This window comes from Dendrobium catenatum, unplaced genomic scaffold (genome assembly GCF_001605985.2).
Source record: "Dendrobium catenatum unplaced genomic scaffold, ASM160598v2 original_scaffold_235663, whole genome shotgun sequence".
NCBI lineage: Eukaryota > Viridiplantae > Streptophyta > Magnoliopsida > Asparagales > Orchidaceae > Dendrobium > Dendrobium catenatum.
Window position 1 is genome coordinate 773,829 of NW_021554071.1, and position 19,216 is coordinate 793,044.

The 19,216-nt window shown below is 34.3% G+C and overlaps 1 protein-coding gene across 1 annotated transcript; it reads left to right on the top strand.

The window, feature by feature from the left end:
- Positions 1-341: 341 nt before the first annotated feature.
- LOC110116176 (peroxisomal 2,4-dienoyl-CoA reductase-like) lies at positions 342-18,762 on the top strand. The gene is made up of 5 exons (XM_020849658.2): positions 342-634; positions 7,786-7,945; positions 12,317-12,486; positions 12,601-12,823; positions 18,376-18,762. Exons 1-5 carry the CDS (start codon positions 449-451, stop codon positions 18,528-18,530), a joined length of 894 nt encoding a protein of 297 aa, XP_020705317.1. The 5' UTR covers positions 342-448; the 3' UTR covers positions 18,531-18,762.
- The last annotated feature ends 454 nt before the right edge of the window (positions 18,763-19,216 follow it).

The window sequence follows — 19,216 nt, forward strand, 5'->3', positions numbered from 1 at the left end:
ATTTCAGGGTTTTTTGTTTTGGTAATAAGCTTTCGTTCTATAATCTAGCCATCAGATCAAATCTAAACGACTCAAAACGTATTTTGTCTGAACCGTCCGGTTTCCAGAACCGGTACCAATTTTCCTGTTCGGTGGTTGAGCCGGCGATTCAAATCTGCCGGCCGGCCAGTTCGTAGTTCAACCTGCCCTTTCCAGTTTTTTAAAGCCAGAGATTTTTTTTTTTTGGATAAATCCTTCTTCTATTTTGCATTTTTGTTTCGTTTTTATTTTTTATTTAATTACGCTTCTATCATTCAATTACTCTTAAAAATGTGACCCATCCTAAAATTTTGCCCCCAAAAACCTCGCGAACGTATAGATTGTTATTTCCATTAGTCAACGAAGGAGGCAGCAGGCGGGAAGGGAAGGGAAGGGTGAGAGGGAAGCAGTCGATGCCGATAGAGCATTAATGGAGTCTGTGTTCAGAGCCGACGTCCTAAAGGGGAAGACGGCGCTCATAACGGGAGGGGGTTCCGGGATCTGCTTCGAGATCTCTACACAGTTCGGGAAGCATGGCGCTGCCATCGCCATCATGGGCCGCCGCCGCCATGTCCTCGACGCCGCCGTCGGCACCCTTCGTTCGCAGGGCATCCGTGTAAGCTTTCTTATTAATCTCTCTGACTCTCTATTCCTTCTCCTTTTTCATCCATCTCCGCTAGGGATTTGGATCAATAGTTCAATCTTTCATAATTTGTGCTGAAATTAATATTAGATCAATAAATATTGACAATAGCAACAATAGAAGTCTTGTAATTGTAGAGAGTCTTATTTAAATAAATCTTAAAAAGAGCCCAAAGGTGTATGCAAAAGAGTTATCAAATGTTATTCAAGATGACTCCTTAGATTGTAATTGAGAGGAATGTCTAGAAAATCCTTCATATTATTCTCAAGATGGAGATATTTAATATGAAGTTCGTAAGTATCTATTGAGATGTAGGGATCTTCTTATAAGAAATTTAAGTAATCGGGAAGTAGTTCTATTTGAGAAAAATACTGTTTTGTGAAGCATGAGACACGAAAAATTCATCTCAAATTAAAGAGCTTTCTTTCCATGCATTATGGTGCTGATCCACTATCTTGAGTGTTGTTAGAACATGTTAGGCCATAATGTTCGCTAACAATAAAGGTTTTTGTCCTTTAAAATCTCTCTTTTTCCTTACATCTTATACATGTTGATGCAGTACTACATGTATTACTCTACTAGAGATTTTAAGTGCTAGGCCTTGGTTGTCAATGCTAGGTCAAGACTCAAGAGGGGCTGGATTCTGGCTAGGAATCGTATGACTCAAACTTTGCCTTCACAGTTCACACTAATCTAGTGTAGATAATTGATGGTGTCATTGACCCTTCCTAGGTACAACAAATTTAATATCTCGAGAGATTTGGTGCAAGGGGTTTGAGAGATTAAAACTTAAAAGATAACTGAAAAAGTTCAGGAATGTATATTATTTGTATATAAGAAACCAAAGAAAAATTCATTATATGTCATGAAAGATATTTGAGAGAAGTTTTAAAAGATATTTTAAGAGATATTTGACATAATGAGTCATCTGAGGGATGTTTTTCAAAGATGTACTCTATAAACTCCTCGATAGAGAAGCACTGTTGTTCTTGTTTCTTAGGAAGTATGTACTTACATTTTCATGTTATTGAGAGAACCAATCGCCATGAGTAGTTTAACTTTGAAGTTAATTTAGCACTTCATGTAAGCATTTGACCACCTAGTGACATATATTTGATAAAATATTGAAACTGAGAGACATTACAAGCAAACATGTTGATATTTCACCAGTTTTTATCAAGTAACAACTTTTTGTATAAGATTTCATTGTGGGTGAACTTTCTTGAAAGAGGGAGAAGTTTTATTGTAAGGGGTACTATCTTTAAATATAAGTGATCACGTATTCTAAAAATAAAAGGGCAGATAATTAATAAAACATTGTTAATTTACAGAAAGAATGATAAGAGAGAATAGTTAATCTTGTTAACTTGGAACTTCTTGCTCTTGAGCATTGGAAAGCTACAACTCCAACTCTTGGTTTTCCAACATAGTAATGTAATTGTTATTATTTTTTGTTTCTAGTAGTTAGTCTCATTGTGTAATTTTGTTTAATTTTTATTTACAATCAATCAAACATATGATTTCATCGTGCTTTTTAAATTCTATGTGAGGTTTTAGTTTTACAACAATTAAATTGTCATGTGCGGATTTCTAATTCTTGTGATGCATTGATACTCCATCATGATGAAATATGTTGTATTGAGCACATTGATTTGTCTGAGCCTCGCCTATCGCATATAGGGCATGCCAACTAAGTGTCCAATTACAAAAAAAAAAAAAGTCCGAAACATGTGTTATCTATAATAAATTTTTTACATTAAAATTATATTATATAAATAATTCATGCTAAGCATGAATGCATTGTGTTAATGCTAGGATATTCCCCAATAATGACACTTTGTACGGCCTGGATATAGCGAAAAGTGTGCAAAGGCTATTGTATCGATGCCTGGGTGCAGAGTTAAATAAGCAGGGGTTCCCATATTATGGATGAATGTGAGCAAATAAGCTAGTCTATGAAACTAGGATTACGATAAGAACTTGGAATATAAATACTCTTACATGGCAAAATAATACAATCAATAAATATTATCATTCATAGGAAGATAATTATTCTATGTATTCAATAAACTAATTGGGTTGGGAAAAAGATTTAGGTGGAAATCTTACTAGAATTAATATAAGTGTGATTATATATAAGAGTTTTGATGTCACCATTTTTTTGATTGGGCACAATTCTTGATGCAAATCTAAATTGAAAACTTTCAAAATTAATTTTGGGACCATCCAAACTCCGAATTTAGTAAATTTATAGTTAAATTGAACATCTCAAGGAGACGAACCCAACGGCACTAAATTCAGTCCAATCATAGCCCAAATGAGCCCAAATCAAAAGACCAAAGCCTATTTGAAAACTTCAAAGCATTAATTTGATAACCAAATGATATCTAAATTTAACATGCTTATAGTCGAATCGAGCGGGTCAACGAGATGAATCCAACAAGCCCAAGATTACTTAATTATAACATCATTAAGGCACTTAAATGCTTAACAAACGCTTTATGATTGAGGAAATCAATATTTTAATGGAGCACTCCGAATTTACCTTGGATCTTCTTCATATTACAGAGCATGCTACTTCCAAAAAACTATAAATAGATCATAATTCTTCACATGAAGGGCGAGGGATGAGAGGAAGCTTAGACCATGGGCTAAAGAGTTAAGAGAGTTTTAAGGCTTGAAAAATCTTGGAGCTCCACCTCAGAACCATCAATGACGAATCCTCGCCGTCCGACTACCATATTGTTAGACTTACGCCTGAGGATCGCCGTTGAACTTCCATCCGGTCGTCACCGCTGGCTCTCTGCCCGATCTCTGTCTCTTGTCGATTACAGTTCTTTCGACCACCGTCGTTCGCTGACTATGGTCTTTTCGACCACTGTCGTCCAACTACGATTCTTTCAATCTCCCTTGTCCGTCGACTACAATCCCTCTGGTCACTGCCGCCCTACTACAATCCTTTGACATCCGTCACTTGTCAACTATGGTACTTTCGACCACCATTGCCCAATTATTGTCCTTTCAACCTCCATCACTTACGACTACAATCTCTCCGACCTTGTCGCCCAAATATAATCCTATTAACCAAATGAGCAGGCCAGCTCTTTATTAGGAACAACTGTCATGTCATTTTCTAAATATGTAATGTGCTATATATAATGCGTATTAGCTACATTGAGTCACCGCCCTCTTTCGAGGAAGGGCATTTTTTGTAATCAAGTACTAACACTAGTGGAATCATTTCGACTGGGCAAGGCCCCGTGGGGTTTTCCCTTTTTAGGAATTTTTCACGTAAACATATTAGTGCTTCTTATGACTCTTGCACCTCATTTTTATCTATTTGTGTGCTAGATCTTCATATAAAGTTAGGACGCTAAATTCTACATCTCTCTACTGCTGCAAATGTTCCAAGATACACTAAGTTTGAAGAATAATGTTGTAGAAATTAATTGAATTGAAGATACAATTATAGTTTTAAAGATTATTGTTGATGTTAAGATTATTTATTTTATAAGTGCTTATGCTCCTTAAATAGGTTTATATATGTTCAATTTTTTTTTGAAATTACTTAGAAGGATTAATGCAAAATATACCTTTTGAAAAAATAGTTTTTATTTGAAGAGATTTACATGAACATGCTGTAGAGTAGTAGAAGAATTTTAAAGTATTCATGGTGATTGTGTGTTTGGAGCGACTAATGAAGATATTAGGATCATTATAAGATTTTGTTCTAGCTTATACTTTTATAATTTCTAATATATTTTTTATGAAAAAGATGAGCATCTCATCACTTATAATAATATATATAATAAATTTCAAATTGATTATTTTTTTATAAGAAAAAAATAATTTAGATTGCAAGGTTATTCTGAATGAAATTTTATGTATCAAATATCGTTTATTAGTTTTGAACTTTAAGATGAAAGGACAAAAAAAAAAGTAAAATCTTATCCTAGGATTAAATGAGCATATTTAAAGAATGATTATAAAATAATTTATGTGAGTAAAAGTTAAAATCTTTAGATTTTGATTATTCATAAAAAAACCTAATGTTATGTGGGAAAAAGTAGCTAGTAATATTAAAAATGCAAAATATGTGCTTGGAGAGTCAAATGAAAAAACCCATAATAGTAAAAATAGTTAGTGGTGTAATCAAAATATGTAAGAGAAGATAAAAAAATAAAGAGTTTTGTTATAAAAATATGTTTAAATATAAAAGCTCAAAAAATTAGGAAATATATAAAAGGGTCTGGAGGGATTCTAGGAAAACCATATGTAATGCTAAGAATTTAGATGTTAGTGATTTATATAATAGATTAAATACTAAGGAGGGGGAATGATGTATAAATTAGCTAGACAAATAGAAAGGATAAGTAAGGATAAAAAAAGAAAATGAAGTGTGAAAAAAGAATATGACTTGATGATATCTTGATGATATTTCAATAAAAGTGTAGACAATATATTTTGATAAATTTTCAACAAAAGAGAAAATTTTGATTTATCATCATTTTTGTTAATTGAAGCTAGAATGCTTTTAAAAGTATGAAAAACAACATGGTTTGATGATATTCCAATATAAGTGTAAACATGTTTAAGAGATCAAAGAATTTTCTAACTTACTAAACTTTTTAATATTATTTTAAAGACTAAAAATGATGTCAGATTAGTTTAGAAGGAGCATGTTGGTTATTATTATTAAGTATAATGGTGATGCACTAGAGTTTGTGAATTATAGAGGAATTAAGTTAATGTGTCATACATTAAAATTATGGTAGAGAGTAATTGAGCCTAGGTTATGATGTGATATTAATCTTTCTCAAAATTAGTTTGGATTATTGTCAGGTAGCTGTATTATGGAAGTTATACATTTTTTGAGAGATTTGATGGAGAAGTATATAGATTAAGGAGGATTTACATATGATACTTATTGATTTAGAGAAATTATATGATAGAATTTTATGAGAAATGCTCTAGAGAGTTATAAACAAAAGGTTAATAATGTTTATATTCAAGTCATCAAGGATATGTATACAGGAGCTATTACTTGTGTTCAAACATAAGGTGGTTTGAAGAAATATTTTCTTATTTTAGTTGGATTACATCAAGGATAAGCTTTTAGCCCATATCTTTTAGCTTTTGTCATATATGTTTTTACTAGACATTTGTGAGAAGATCTACCTTAGTGTACGCTTTTTGTTGATGATATTCTTCTTGTTTATAAGACTAGAGAAAGTTGATAAAAAATTTGAAATATAGAGGTCAAACTTAGAGTCTAAATATTTCCAAGTAGATCTTAAACCGAGTTACATGGAGTGTAGTTTTAATAGCAATAGATCAAGTGGCGGGATTGTGACATTGGGTGATCAAGTCATTAAAAAGAATGTGTATTTTAGATATCTTGGGTCTTGTGCTCAAAACAATGGTGAAATAGATGGGGATATATTAGTAGAATTCAAGTTGTCTGGTTGAAGTGGAGGAATGCATCGGGTTTGTTGTGTGATAGAAAGTACTCCTCAAATTTATCAGAAAATTTTATAAAATGGTAGTGAGGCCTACAATGCTTTATGGCGCAAAATGTTGGCCCTTAAAAGAGAAGCATAAAATTAAGTGTTGCAGATAAAGAGACTCAGATGTATGAGTGGTTTTACATTTAGAGGCAAAATGCATAATGAGTATATACATGAAAATGGTTGGTGTAGCTCCAGTGGCAGATACGATTAGAAAGAGTTGCCTTAGATGGTTTGGTCACATAAAATACCAGCATCTAATGAGCTTATTAGGAGAGTAGATGTATTATATTCGACCTATGCTAAGAAAGTTAGAGGTTGACCTGAAAAGGCTTGGTTGTAATGTATTAAAAATGATATTTTTAATTAAATTTAAATGATAATTTGACTCTTAATCAAACACAATGGAAAAGATGATTTATGTAGCCGACCCATGAAGTGGGATAAATGTTTGTTGTTGTTGTTGTTGTTATTGTAAATAATTCATGTTAACTTGTTAAGTCATCTCCTCTCTTTTATTTTAATATGCATTATTTAAATAACTTAATAGTTACTTAATACTAATTTTAAGTTTTTTTGGATATATGTTATTATGATTTTAGTATAATATTAATTTATTTACTTTTAATAAAAGAATTAATTTTTTCAACTTCAAGCTAACAATTTATAATATTATAAGATAATTTATTCTTCAGTTGAGTTTAAAGTATTTAATAAATTTAAATATATGTATATTTTTATAAGCAATTGAAATAAATATATTATTATATAAGTTCATTTCATATTTATTTAATTTAATCTATATATATATATATATATATATATATGCCTATTATACTGACTGGTCCAATGGATGTATGTGACTTAAACGTTTCAATAATAGAGGAGCCCCGTCTACGTGTCATGTTGTGTCTCTGTTCTCATGTCCATATCAATGCATTATAAATTAAATTTTCATCTAAATGGATGGTTAATTACCTAAAATGACAAACAAGAATTTAAGTGCTTGATCTTTTTCGGTGGTACATCATATAAGTTGCATTAGAAAACCTAAACCCTAAGATGTCTTGCATCAAGAATCAACCTGAAAGCTCTGGCCAGGTTCCATTAATCAAGTTCAAAGTAAACTTGATCGCCAGATACTTGAGGGTATGTTAATTTAATGGTCTTAATTGGGCAATCTAAATGAATATGATTGAATAAGAATTTGCAAAAATAGTTTTTGGCAAGTGTAAAAGGTATTCTTGAAGTTTGACAAAATCTAGCATGCTTACAAATATAAACTAGAACAGTAAGAAATAAAGGTGATAACTTTAACTTTGCAGATCCATGGTGCTTCATGTCTTTCAAAGCAGTCCATTCTCTTCACGATTTTCTAAGGACCAGGATAAAAATGCATGTAGTGAGGAACCTGTAAATTATCTTTACTGAAAGACATTAATCATAGTACTAAAGAATATTAAGAATTTTGTTAGTCATCGAAACAAGCTGGGTTCAATAGCATTAGTATGCCATATTAAGTGTCCCATGCACAGGATATAACATGCTTTCGCATCCTTACTTGTTCCATTAGTTTTTCCATTGCGCTGTGTAGATAACGTGTTTGTTAAATTGCAGGCTATTGGGATTGAGGGAGACGTACGCAAATCAGAAGATGCAGCCAGGGTCATTGAAAGCACAATTAGACATTTTGGAAAACTTGATATCCTTGTAAATGGGGCAGCAGGCAATTTTCTGGCATCCCCTGAAGATCTATCACCTAAGGGCTTCAAGACAGGTGATATATACTTGCTTAAATCCTTCTAATGTACTTTTTTATTTTATCTTTCAAGAGAATTGCTATAGAGTGATAAGAAATATTCAACATTTAGGCCATGCTTCACAGTATTATAGATTGGTACAGATTTACAGTGCTTCATCCTATGCAATATAACAAATGAGTGAGAGATTCAGAAAACTTTACCGCAGCAATAATAACAACAACAAATCTTTATCTCACTACGTGGGGTCGGCTGTATGAATCCTTTTTCTCCATTGTTTATGTTAGACCGGTCCAGCCGGTCCTCACGGGGCCAGCAAACCCCTCCGCCTCCTGTACGAGTCGCACAAGCTGCCCTTTTCAAAAGAGTAGATTAGGAAGGTTTTAGGAGAAGTTTAGGAGTGAAATTTGAATGTAGGGACTGTTTAGAGATTTTCTTTTGGATTGTATGCATTGAATAATTTGCTTTCCTAGGTTTAGGGCATCTTGAATTTGGCCGTAATTTTAGATCTCTTAGGTTTTTGGGCTCTAGCGACGTCTAGAGATTTGAGAGAGATAGATCATCCTCTCGAATAGAGGATCAATTTTATATTGTTATTTTCCTTCCGTTAGTTTGATTACTCCAATAAAAACTAATGTTTTTCTTATTCTTCCTTTGGATTGGTTGATCTCCCTCGCTGTTTTTGTCAAGATCATTAGGTTTTACTTGAGATCTTCAAGTGTTTCCTAACAAATTGGTATCAGAGCAGATTTTGGGACTGTTCGAGGGATTTTTTTGAGAAAATCAGCAGTTGATTGTTAGCCAGAAGGGAGCTGTTTTGTTATTTTTTGGAATCGAGATTCAGATTTTTAGTCCAACAAAAATTTGGGTATTGATGACGGCCAAGAAAATAGATGCATTGGATGAACGCCTCGAAGGGGAGATCGGATAAATGAAATATGAAATTTCAGATCTACAAACTCAAGTTTCAGATTAAAAAAAAAAAAGAATTTCAGTTATCCATGATAAGATCGATTCAAAATTTTTCATCCTGGGGATATGTTGAAGAAAGTGCTCGAGGGCCAAAAAAAAAATGTCGTCGGAGGTGAGAGAAATCACTGTTAACCCGCCGTATAAAATAAAAGAGAGAAAACAAAAAAAAAATTAAAATCAACGTACCTGCCATCCCACGCAGTCGCACGTTGTCGCCGCATTTCGCACGTCGACGTCTAATTAACTATAGGGGCTTGCGCCTATAGGAAACCAGAACTCAGATCATAAAGTCCTCACAAAATGAGGGTGAAATCTCTGGGTAGTGTCTTATTTACAAACCCATCTGCCTTCCAAAATTTACCCCGGAACTTAGTTCGTTAAAACTCCCTCGCCGAATAAGAAAAGCGAGTGGAGGCCGGGGCCGAATTTTCGGAGCCCACAATCACCGAAAGCCAGGGAAGTGGAGAAAATCTTAAGCCAATCAGACAAATGGAGGATCAAGAGGTGGAGATTTCCGAAGGAACAGAAAAAAGGCCTCCCCTAGGGGCCTATTCCCAAGGAGTCTGGTAGAGAGTATGTGGAGAGGCGTGAGGGAGTTGGGCATGAGTGGAAGGATGTTGAATTTGAAAGAAGAGGGGCTGAATTTCAAAGGCAAGGACTTGATTATGATCAAAGAGGCGTCTAATTTGAATTGAGAGGTGTTGAATATGATGGAAGGGGTGCTGAATTTGAAGGGAGAAGGTGGGCTTGTGATGAAAGGTTTGGGTGCGAGCGGAGGAAGGATGATTGGCACAATTGGGGGGGAACCACTCCCTTGGGGAATGAGAAGTTTTGGAAGTAGAGTTGATGGAGGAAATCTAAGAGTGAGGAAACTTAAGATGCTTATTTTTGAGGGAGAGTATGCACATGAGTGGATATAGATGGTGAAAAGGTACTTTACTGTCAATAGGTTGACGGATGAGGAGAGACTGACGGTAGCAGGCCTATGTTTAAAAGGGAAGGCTTTAGCTTGGTAATAGTAAAGGGACATGCGGCGACCCATACGGAGTTGGAGGGAGTTCAAGAAATGCTTGATAGAACGATTCTGAACCGGCATGGGAGGAGACTTCTACGAGCAGTTCCTCGCCTTGATAGAAGCTGATTTAGTGATAGAGTATCGGGAGAGGTTCGAGTACCTTACTAGCCAATTGGACCGCCTTTCTGAGACTGTGCTAGAGAGGAACTTCATGAAAGGACTGAAAGTTGAGATCCAGGTGACAGTTAGAGTGATGAGGCCTATTGAATTGGGAGAGGCTATGGATCCAGCTCAATTGGTGGAGGATCAGAGGCACCTGGAGAGAGAAATGATAAGCAACAACTTAGTATGCTCGTACAGGATGACCACCACCTTATTGTCATCCAAGGAGCCAACACTGAATACTCTTCGGGGGACTTCAAAGGAAAAGACTGCAGGAGGAAGACCTGAGGACAACATCAAGAAGCTCACAGAAACGAAATTACATGAGAAGAGGACGAAGGGGCTCTATTTCAGATGTGACGAGAAGTATACTCCGGGGCACACTCTTCAAGTTCTTACCGTTTGTGATGAAGAAGGAATGAAGGAGGGCGTCATCTTTACACCTTGCGAACAAGGTGGGCCTTTGGGAGGTGAGTATTGTTAGACTGGTCCAGCCGATCCACACAGGACTAGCTCTTACGGAACAGAGGCGGAACCCCTCCACCTCCTATACGAGTTGTACAATTCGCCCTTACCGTTTGTGATGAAGAAGGAATGAAAGAGGGCGTCGTCTTTACACCTTGCGAACAAGGTGGGTCTTTGGGAGGTGAGTATTGTTAGACTGGTCCAGCTGATCCACACAGGACTAGCTCTTACGGAACAGAGGCGGAACCCCTCCACCTCCTGCACGAGTTGTACAATTCGCCCTTTCCAAAAGAGTAGATTAGGAATGTTTTAGGAGAAGTTTATGAGGGAAATTTAAATGTAAGGACTGTTTAGAGATATCCTTTTAGATTGTATGCATTAAATAATTTTTTTCCCAAGGTCAGGGCATCTTTAATTTGGCTGAAATTTGAGATCTCTTAGGTTTTTGGGTTCTAGTGGCGTCTAGAGATTTGGGGGAGACAGATCCTCCTATCGAATAGAAAATCAATTGCATCTTGTTATTTTCCTTCCGTTAATTTGATTATTCCAATAAAAACTAATGTTTTTTCGGCTTTTTCCTTTGGATTGGTTGATCGTTCTCGCTGTTTTTGTCAAGTTCGTTAGGTTTTACTTGAGATCTTCAAGTATTTCCTAACAGTTCCATGTTAAGAGTCAAATTATTATTTAAATCTAATAAATAAAGGTCATTTCTAATATTTTATAACTAAGTCTTTTTAGGTATACCTCTTTCTTTCTTAATATAAGCCAAATTTAATACATCTATTTTCCTAATCGAGTCATCGGAAGGCCACCGTTTTATGTGACCAAACCATTTAAGGTGACTCTTTCTAATCTTATCTGCCACTAGAGCTACTCCAACATTTTCACATATATGCTTGTTTCGTATTATGTCTCTAAGAGTAAAGCCGCTCATCCACCTGAGCATCATCATCTCTACAACAATTAACTTAATATTATGCTTCTCTTTTAATGGCCGACATTTTGCGCCATAAAGCATTGTAGGTCTCACCACCATCTTATAGAATTTTCGCTTAAGTTTGATGGGAACTTTTCTATCACAGAACAAGCCCGATGCATTCCTCCACTTCAACCATGGGCGGATCCCCCCCCTTCAATTTTTTTTTTTAAATTTTAGAGGGGATAGTTTGGAATATTTTGAGTATTTTGGGTATTTTGCCCCCTCTCAAAAAATTTTTTTACCCTCATTTTATCAATCATAAGCATCTTTGCCCATCCCCCACCCAAAAAAAATTTTTTGCCCATCCTGAAAAAGAAGCTGGATCCGCCCCTGACTTCAACCATCCAACTTGAATTCTACTAATAATATCTCCATCTATTTTACCATCACTCTGAACAATCGATCTAAGATATCTAAAATGTGTACTTTTATTAATGACTTGATCGCCCAAGGTCACAATTCACCCACTAGATCTATTACTACTAAAATTACACTCTATATATTTAGCTTTAGATCTACTCAAAGGAAAACCTTTAGACTCTAAGGTTGACCTCCATAATTCAAGTTTACATTCAACTCCCTCTCTAGTCTTATCAACAAGAAGAAAATCATCAACAAAAAAATACACCAAGATTCAGAAAACTTTCCTTGCATAAAAATGACGAGGATATTTTACCCTTGCTACTAATTAATAATGCGGCAACTATTTGATTCTTTAGCTTTCTATTTCTGCTACTTGCTACAGAAAATCTGTGCTTCTAACAGTTCAGCTCTATTTCCATATATTTGTTTCAGTGCTAGATATCGATAGTGTTGGCACATATACAATGTGTCATGAAGCTTTAAAATATCTAAAAAATGGAGGTCCAGGGAAAGGCCCATCCACCGGTGGCGTTATCCTGAATATAAGTGCAACATTGCATTATAGAGCAACCTGGTACCAGATTCATGTTTCTGCTGCCAAGGTGAGATGATAGCATCCCTCCCTCTCTCCCTCCCTTCTCTCATGTTTGCATCAGCATTTCTTCTCCCTTAAAAAAAATTTAATGTCTACATCATACATTAATCTAATTCTGTAGGCAGCTGTTGATAGCATCACTAGGTCCTTGGCCCTGGAGTGGGGTTCTGATTATGACATAAGGGTCAATGGAATAGCCCCTGGACGAATTGATGGCACCCCGGGAATGCAAAAGCTTCGACCAAAGGAAGTGACTGAAACAGGACAAGGTTTAATGCCTCTGGATAGATCTGGAGAGAAATGGGATATAGCTATGGCTGCTCTCTACCTGGCTTCTGATGCAGGTTTGTACACATCTTACACATTTCTACTTGTAAGTATATAGATATTATTTATTTATTTTTCCTTTCCATTTTCTTTGTAAATGTAGTTACTGATTATGTGCTATAATTTTCTTTTAGTGAATATCTTTAATTACCGTGTATCTCCTTATTTTTAATTTATCTTCACATAAGGTAAATTATTAGGAGTCAGTAAAGAGTTTCATATGGACAAATTATTACTCATCTATTGCAAGTTTATGTTTACCCTTTCGTGAATCCTGGTGATTGTAGAAGAACTTTGGATTTAGTGTAACGAAAATGTGAAAGGGTTTTTGGTTGGCCATGAGAGGACGGCTTCCATTTGCTAACTTGATGGAAGCAATCAAAATAAATTTTAGCATGGACAGTTCACTTCTATTGCGGGAAGTTTGCTTTCAATGAGAATGCCAATGGAAAAAAAAAATGATTAATGCAGCAACTCCACGTAGTGCGATAAATGCTTGATGTTGTTGTTGTTATTTATATTAGAGATTTTGATGGAGATTTATATATTTATACTCACTAGGGGCCTTCAACAAGTTTTTATATTTATTTTATTTTGTAATTTAAAAAAAATTTAGGTTTTTTTGGACATGTTTTCGATGTTACTTATATGAACTGAATAGTTCTTTATTAATTTGACTCCCTAGTGCTAGATTGGTTTATGTGGTTAAACATAAAATTTGGAAGGTTCATACATGTTTGCTTGGGTTTGGTTTGCAAATGACATTTCTATTCAAAATGTGTTAAATCTGCTAGCTATGAATTGTTTAGGTGTTGTTTGATTGGATATTTTTAAAATGTATATATTAGAGCCGCAACATAATTAAAATGCATGCATTTTAGAAGTGTAGGAGTTGTTTGGTTGGATGTAAATCAAAAATAAATTAAAATATGTTGGATGACAATGAGTGCTGGTGAGGTGTAGAAGGTGATGATGTAGGCCAGTAATGATGACAAATTGGTGCTCGGCGGATGACAGGTGGTGACCAGTGGTGAAGGAAGGCAATAGTGGGCGGGCATCGATGATATGCAATGACCGATGATAAGCGATAATTAGGGTGCAAATGAGTTGAGCTTGAGCGAGCCATATTTTCATTCATATTTAACTTGTTTGAATTTTATGTTGTTTAAATTTACCTCGTGTTCTCAATTGTACTTTGAGATCATGCTGATGTTCGATTCATTCAAACTCCAATGACTCGTATTCTGCTTGAATTCAATTAGGACTCCATTAATATATTAAGTTAAGATTTCATCTAATGTTGCACCGATACATACACTATGACATGGACACATGGCAAGTCAATTATTGAAAATATAGGACATTGATACGACGCATAAATCAATATTAAGAATGACAAAAAAATAAGAGAGCAACATCATAATTATTTGTGTAGCTTATAATATCTAAAAAAATAAAGCATAAAATGTATGGTATAACTTCAAAAACATAAACATGTTGGGGATGGAAGTAAAACCACACGACGAATCAAACGAGAAAAATAAAAATGCAACGGAAATAAAAAAAGGACACCGGGATTTAACGTGTAAAAACCTAAAATCTGAAAAAAAAATCATAGAGCCACATCACACCAAGAAATTCACTATGAGGATGGGGAGAAATAAGTATAGATCTCTCTTCTCTCTCGCTCTCTTCTTGCTTCTCTTCTCTCTTACATTATTCTCAGAATCAAAACACGAGAAAATCAAGTAAATAACACCAAGGGGCGCCAACCTTCAGAAAAATGAGAAAGGAAACTCATCTTGTAGTGCTGCGACGCTCAAGCCTCTGTCAACAGGATGCTGCAGCACTCAGGTTTCGTTTGCTTTTTTGGTACTTTTGTAAAAGGTAATTTTAAGAAACATTGGTTGAGAAAATAGAGTTTTCTACCGGATAAGCATATGTAAAAAACTTTCTCAAAACAGCAGAAAAATAAAACAAATGGAGTTATTGGGAACTTGATTTGATGAACCAAATAGTAAAGAAGAAATGAATTTGTCATTTCAAAAAAGAATAAGCACCAAAAACTTCCAATCAAACGAAGCCTCAAACCTACAATGATGCAACACTACACATCGTTGCAGTGCTGAATCTATAGCGCTGCGGTACTATGCTCTCTATCGTTTCTCCCAACAAACTTTGCAGCATCCTGGGGCGCTTGGGAATACAACGTCGGGGTGCTCAGGTACACAGCGCTAGGGAGCTCGAGTACACAGCGTCACAGTGCTCGTGTACACAGCGTCACAGTGCTCGTGTACACAGCGCTAAGCATTGTACAAAAAATTTTTTCAAGTGCAAAGCACCCAAACTTAAGCAGGGGAAGGACTCCATGCACTTCCCAGCGAGCACAAGAAATTGGCTTGAGGTTTGAGGCAACAATACAACCCGATTAATCAACACAATTAGATTCCACATAGAACTAAAACAACTTAAATTGTCTAGTACAAGATGAAGCTTCAACTATTTAGTAGCTTTTTTTTAACTATTTAGTAAAATGAATGATAGGATTAACTTATTTGGGGGTTTATCTTTGACCTTTAACATCATCATCATTAAATATGATTGATTCCAATTTTGGCTCATCAAGAGAAATATTTGTAATATCCAATATCCCCTTATCATCAAATGACTCATACTCATCTCCAACATCACATCTTGTTATTTTCCTCCATACAATTTAGAGTCTTTCTTGATAGAAGACAAATGTTTATATGAACAAAATTAAATTTTCAATCTATTGTGGAGTAATTTTGTTTCTTTTTATCGATTGAATGAGTATGTGCTCTAATTTCTCTCACATAGAGTAGGAAGAAATCTGACCAAAAAGTTTTATGGTGATTGTTTGAAGTTGAGATGTCGAAACTGGATAAATCAACCACCGCATCTTTGAATCCATTATCTATCATGCAAAGACTTTTGATTATCAAAGTCTTCTAAATAACGAAAAAATTTTACAAGCTTTATATTAATCATTTTTATTTTCTCGTTATTTGAGAAAGAATGTTTCAAGCATGCCTTCCTCATTTATATTTTTATATCTTTTTGTGGAGAAACTCATTGAGGGTCCTCTTGAAGCCATTTTTTATTTGAATATATTTAAAGAATAGAAAAAAATATACAATAACTATTTAACAAATTGAGAATTAATTATGAAAGATATGTTAAAATTTACCTTAGATTTAGAGAGAAAGTGAAATAATGAAGATGTATGTTGCTTTTTCTAAACCTATTTTTCATAATAGCATAAATAACACCTCAGAAATTTGAGTCTTCATGTGACTTTCTTTTGTGTTTATATATTATCTCTTTCACTTAAACTAATATAGAATTTCACATATCATAAATAAATATAAATAAGTCTTATCTGTGTCCATAACTCTTAGCATCTCATAAATTGGATTAGTAAAACTTACAAATATACACAATCTCATCTCATCATAAATCATCCAATATATTTTTTTACATATCTTATTTTTCCAATATCATCCTCTTGATAATTAGACCATTTCTCATTTATCATCATTGACTGAAGTATATTTTTTATTTGCTTGAATTTTCTCTACATTATTATAATTGAGGCAAAATTAGTTCCAGCTACTGCAAGATTCTCAATTTTGAGAAATCATTAAATATAAAAAGTCTCATAAAGTGATTCATTATGAAATTTCTTATTAAAACTGCATCTCTTACAATTACCGTGACCCAATTAAATTCTTTGTAAGTAATTTCATTTGCTTTAGTATTATTAGTTGCACAAATATTCTTTAGAAGAAGATTGTGAGGATGCACAATACTGTGTGTTCATAAAATATGAGGATTTGCTTGCTCCACGAGTTAGTCTGTTTCTCTACAATCTGGTGCATTATCAGTAATGACCTAAATGACATTTGAAGGCCCAACCATCATGATTATATCTCTAATCAAATTAAAAATAAATATTTTATCTTTACACTTTCCTTCATAGTTGACAGCTTTAATAAACATTGGATAGTTCTTTATTACAACCATGAAGTTGATAGGTGATCTTCTTTGAAGATCGGTTCTCCCATCACAAACTAAATTAACTCATTTCTCCTTTTATACTCTTTTTGTTGGTTCAAGTAACTTCTCAATGTTTGCATTCTCCCCTTACAATAATTTTGATCTGGTGGCATTGTATCCTGATGGCACATAACATGCAAAATTGTTATTGCAAGAAAAAAGGAACGCATTCTTGTAATGAGGATTCCCTACAAGATTGAAAGCAATGCCAACTAAACAAAACATCATTCCTATTTATTTATCTCGTTGCTCTCTTATATGCAAATTAAATGTTTTCTCTAAAAAGTTATCTGCAACAGGTTTTTTTATTAGGTTCATATCCCTTCATTCTAAATGGTCTTTTAATGATAGTAACATCATCAGTTCGAGCTGAAGAAGATGATGAATGGTATAACGTATGGGTACTTTACAATGGTATATGTTTGGGAAGAGCTCTTTTAATCCTTTGCTTAGCTTCACTGATTATTTTTGGGCAATTAAGTCAACTGAGAAGAACTTTTTTTTGGACAAATTTTAATCTCATGATTAATAATTCTTAACAAATGAGCTTTAACTTTGGAGTATAATCCTTTATAAGTAGCATTATAGTAATTGCATTTGAATGCAATATTATTACCACATTCAGAAGATTTTTCTAATTTTGTTACATGACTCTCTCTTCAATTTTGGGCTTTGTTGATCCATCACCATTCCCAATTCCGCCACTACTTGAGCTTATTATCCTAAAAATAAACCAAAGGTTCAACATGAATTGTAGGCTCAAATGTTAGTGATCTAAATACAATGCAAAATCTAAATAGTCAATAACTTTATAGAAGGGTATAACTAGATTTTTAACAATAATAATATAAGCAAATTTTAATGATTTAGATGAATAAATTAGCATCAAGCTAGCATTATATGGTTAGGAGGAAGCACAACTCGACTAGAAAAACTTTAAGATGCTAGGAATTCGAAAATCTAAATAAGTGTCAGGCTTATGAATTGTTTCCATTCATCTACTTAAGAAGAAGGAACTTTGTATCTCAACTAAATTAAATCTCATGATTGTAGATGCAGACTGGTTTCTAAGGTAAATTTGTGGTGGAAATTAAATCTCATGATTGTAGATGCAGAAGGAATTTTGTGGTGGAAATGCAATAAATAACCTTTAGGAGAGTTATCTCCTTATCTGAGTAGGACAGATCCTGTTCACTTGGTGATCTCTTTATCTTATCTATTTTCTTCTTAAATAATTAGTTAGTAATGGTGCAAGAATCCCACATTTGCTCAAAATTACTAGAATTGGGATTTTATTTGAATGACAAAAAAATCAATTACTTAATTTTTCAATTATTTGAATTTTCATCAATTTCATCAGATTTAAGTGATCATTGCAATTTGTTTTTTCAATATATTTACTCAATCGTGTTTGTCCATCTGGTTAAATCTGATGAAATATTTACTGTATTTCTTTTAAAAATTTGTTCGTATTTTACTCTATTTGAAGGTAAATTTGTCAACGGGACCACTTTAATAGTCGATGGAGGTTACTGGCTAAGCCAACCTCGGCATATTTCCAAGGAAGAAGTAAAGAAAATCTCTAGGATTGTGGAAAAAAATTCAAGGGAGTCTACAGTTGGAATACCAACCAGCAAGCTATGACAGCATAATAACCCAACAGTTCTGCAAACTCAATTTCAGCTTCAACAACAGGATAGGAAGCCTTGTTAGCTATTCCTTATCCAGCAAAACGAGCCATAGTATATTATGCTGCTGTCTTATCATATGGAAATGATAATAATTGTTGTCAGTTCAATATGACACTTTCAGAGAACCAAGCTTTTATTATGCTGAGAAATATGATGAAGTGTTACATTGCTCATGCAATTTCATTTAAGTCTCAAATTGGATTGATTATTTTGTGCGGACACCGAACGTCGTTCAGAGACCAATCAGAATGTACCACATCATCTCTTGCTCAGTACCATAGCTCGGTACTGCTGAGGTGACACCTTTTGATTGATTTTCAAATGACGTTTTATGTCCGATCTCTGCACAGAATAATTTCTCTTCAAACTGACCAGTTCGATCTTCCTTTTAGAAAGCTGATTGTTTTTGTTGGGTTACTATTCTTTAACCTTTTCAATGAGATTCTGATGGTCTGTTCTTCGTTATGAATCTGGGGCTTTGATTTAAATTTTTAACTCAGTTCTGTTCTAAACTACAATTCAAGCAAGCATCCCAGTAGTGCTCCAATTATGGCTTTTTGAGTTCAGACTTGAGGGATTAGCAATTCCTCCAAATCAATGTGGCTTGTCATTTCAAAAAAATAATAAATATAATTAGAT

Coding starts and splice junctions, on each gene's coding strand:
- LOC110116176 (XM_020849658.2), top strand. CDS start 449: ATGGAGTCTGTGTTCAGAGCCGACGTCCTAAAGGGGAAGACGGCGCTC. Junction 635..7,785: donor TTCGTTCGCAGGGCATCCGT/GTAAGCTTTCTT, acceptor GTTAAATTGCAG/GCTATTGGGATTGAGGGAGA. Junction 12,487..12,600: donor TTCATGTTTCTGCTGCCAAG/GTGAGATGATAG, acceptor CTAATTCTGTAG/GCAGCTGTTGATAGCATCAC.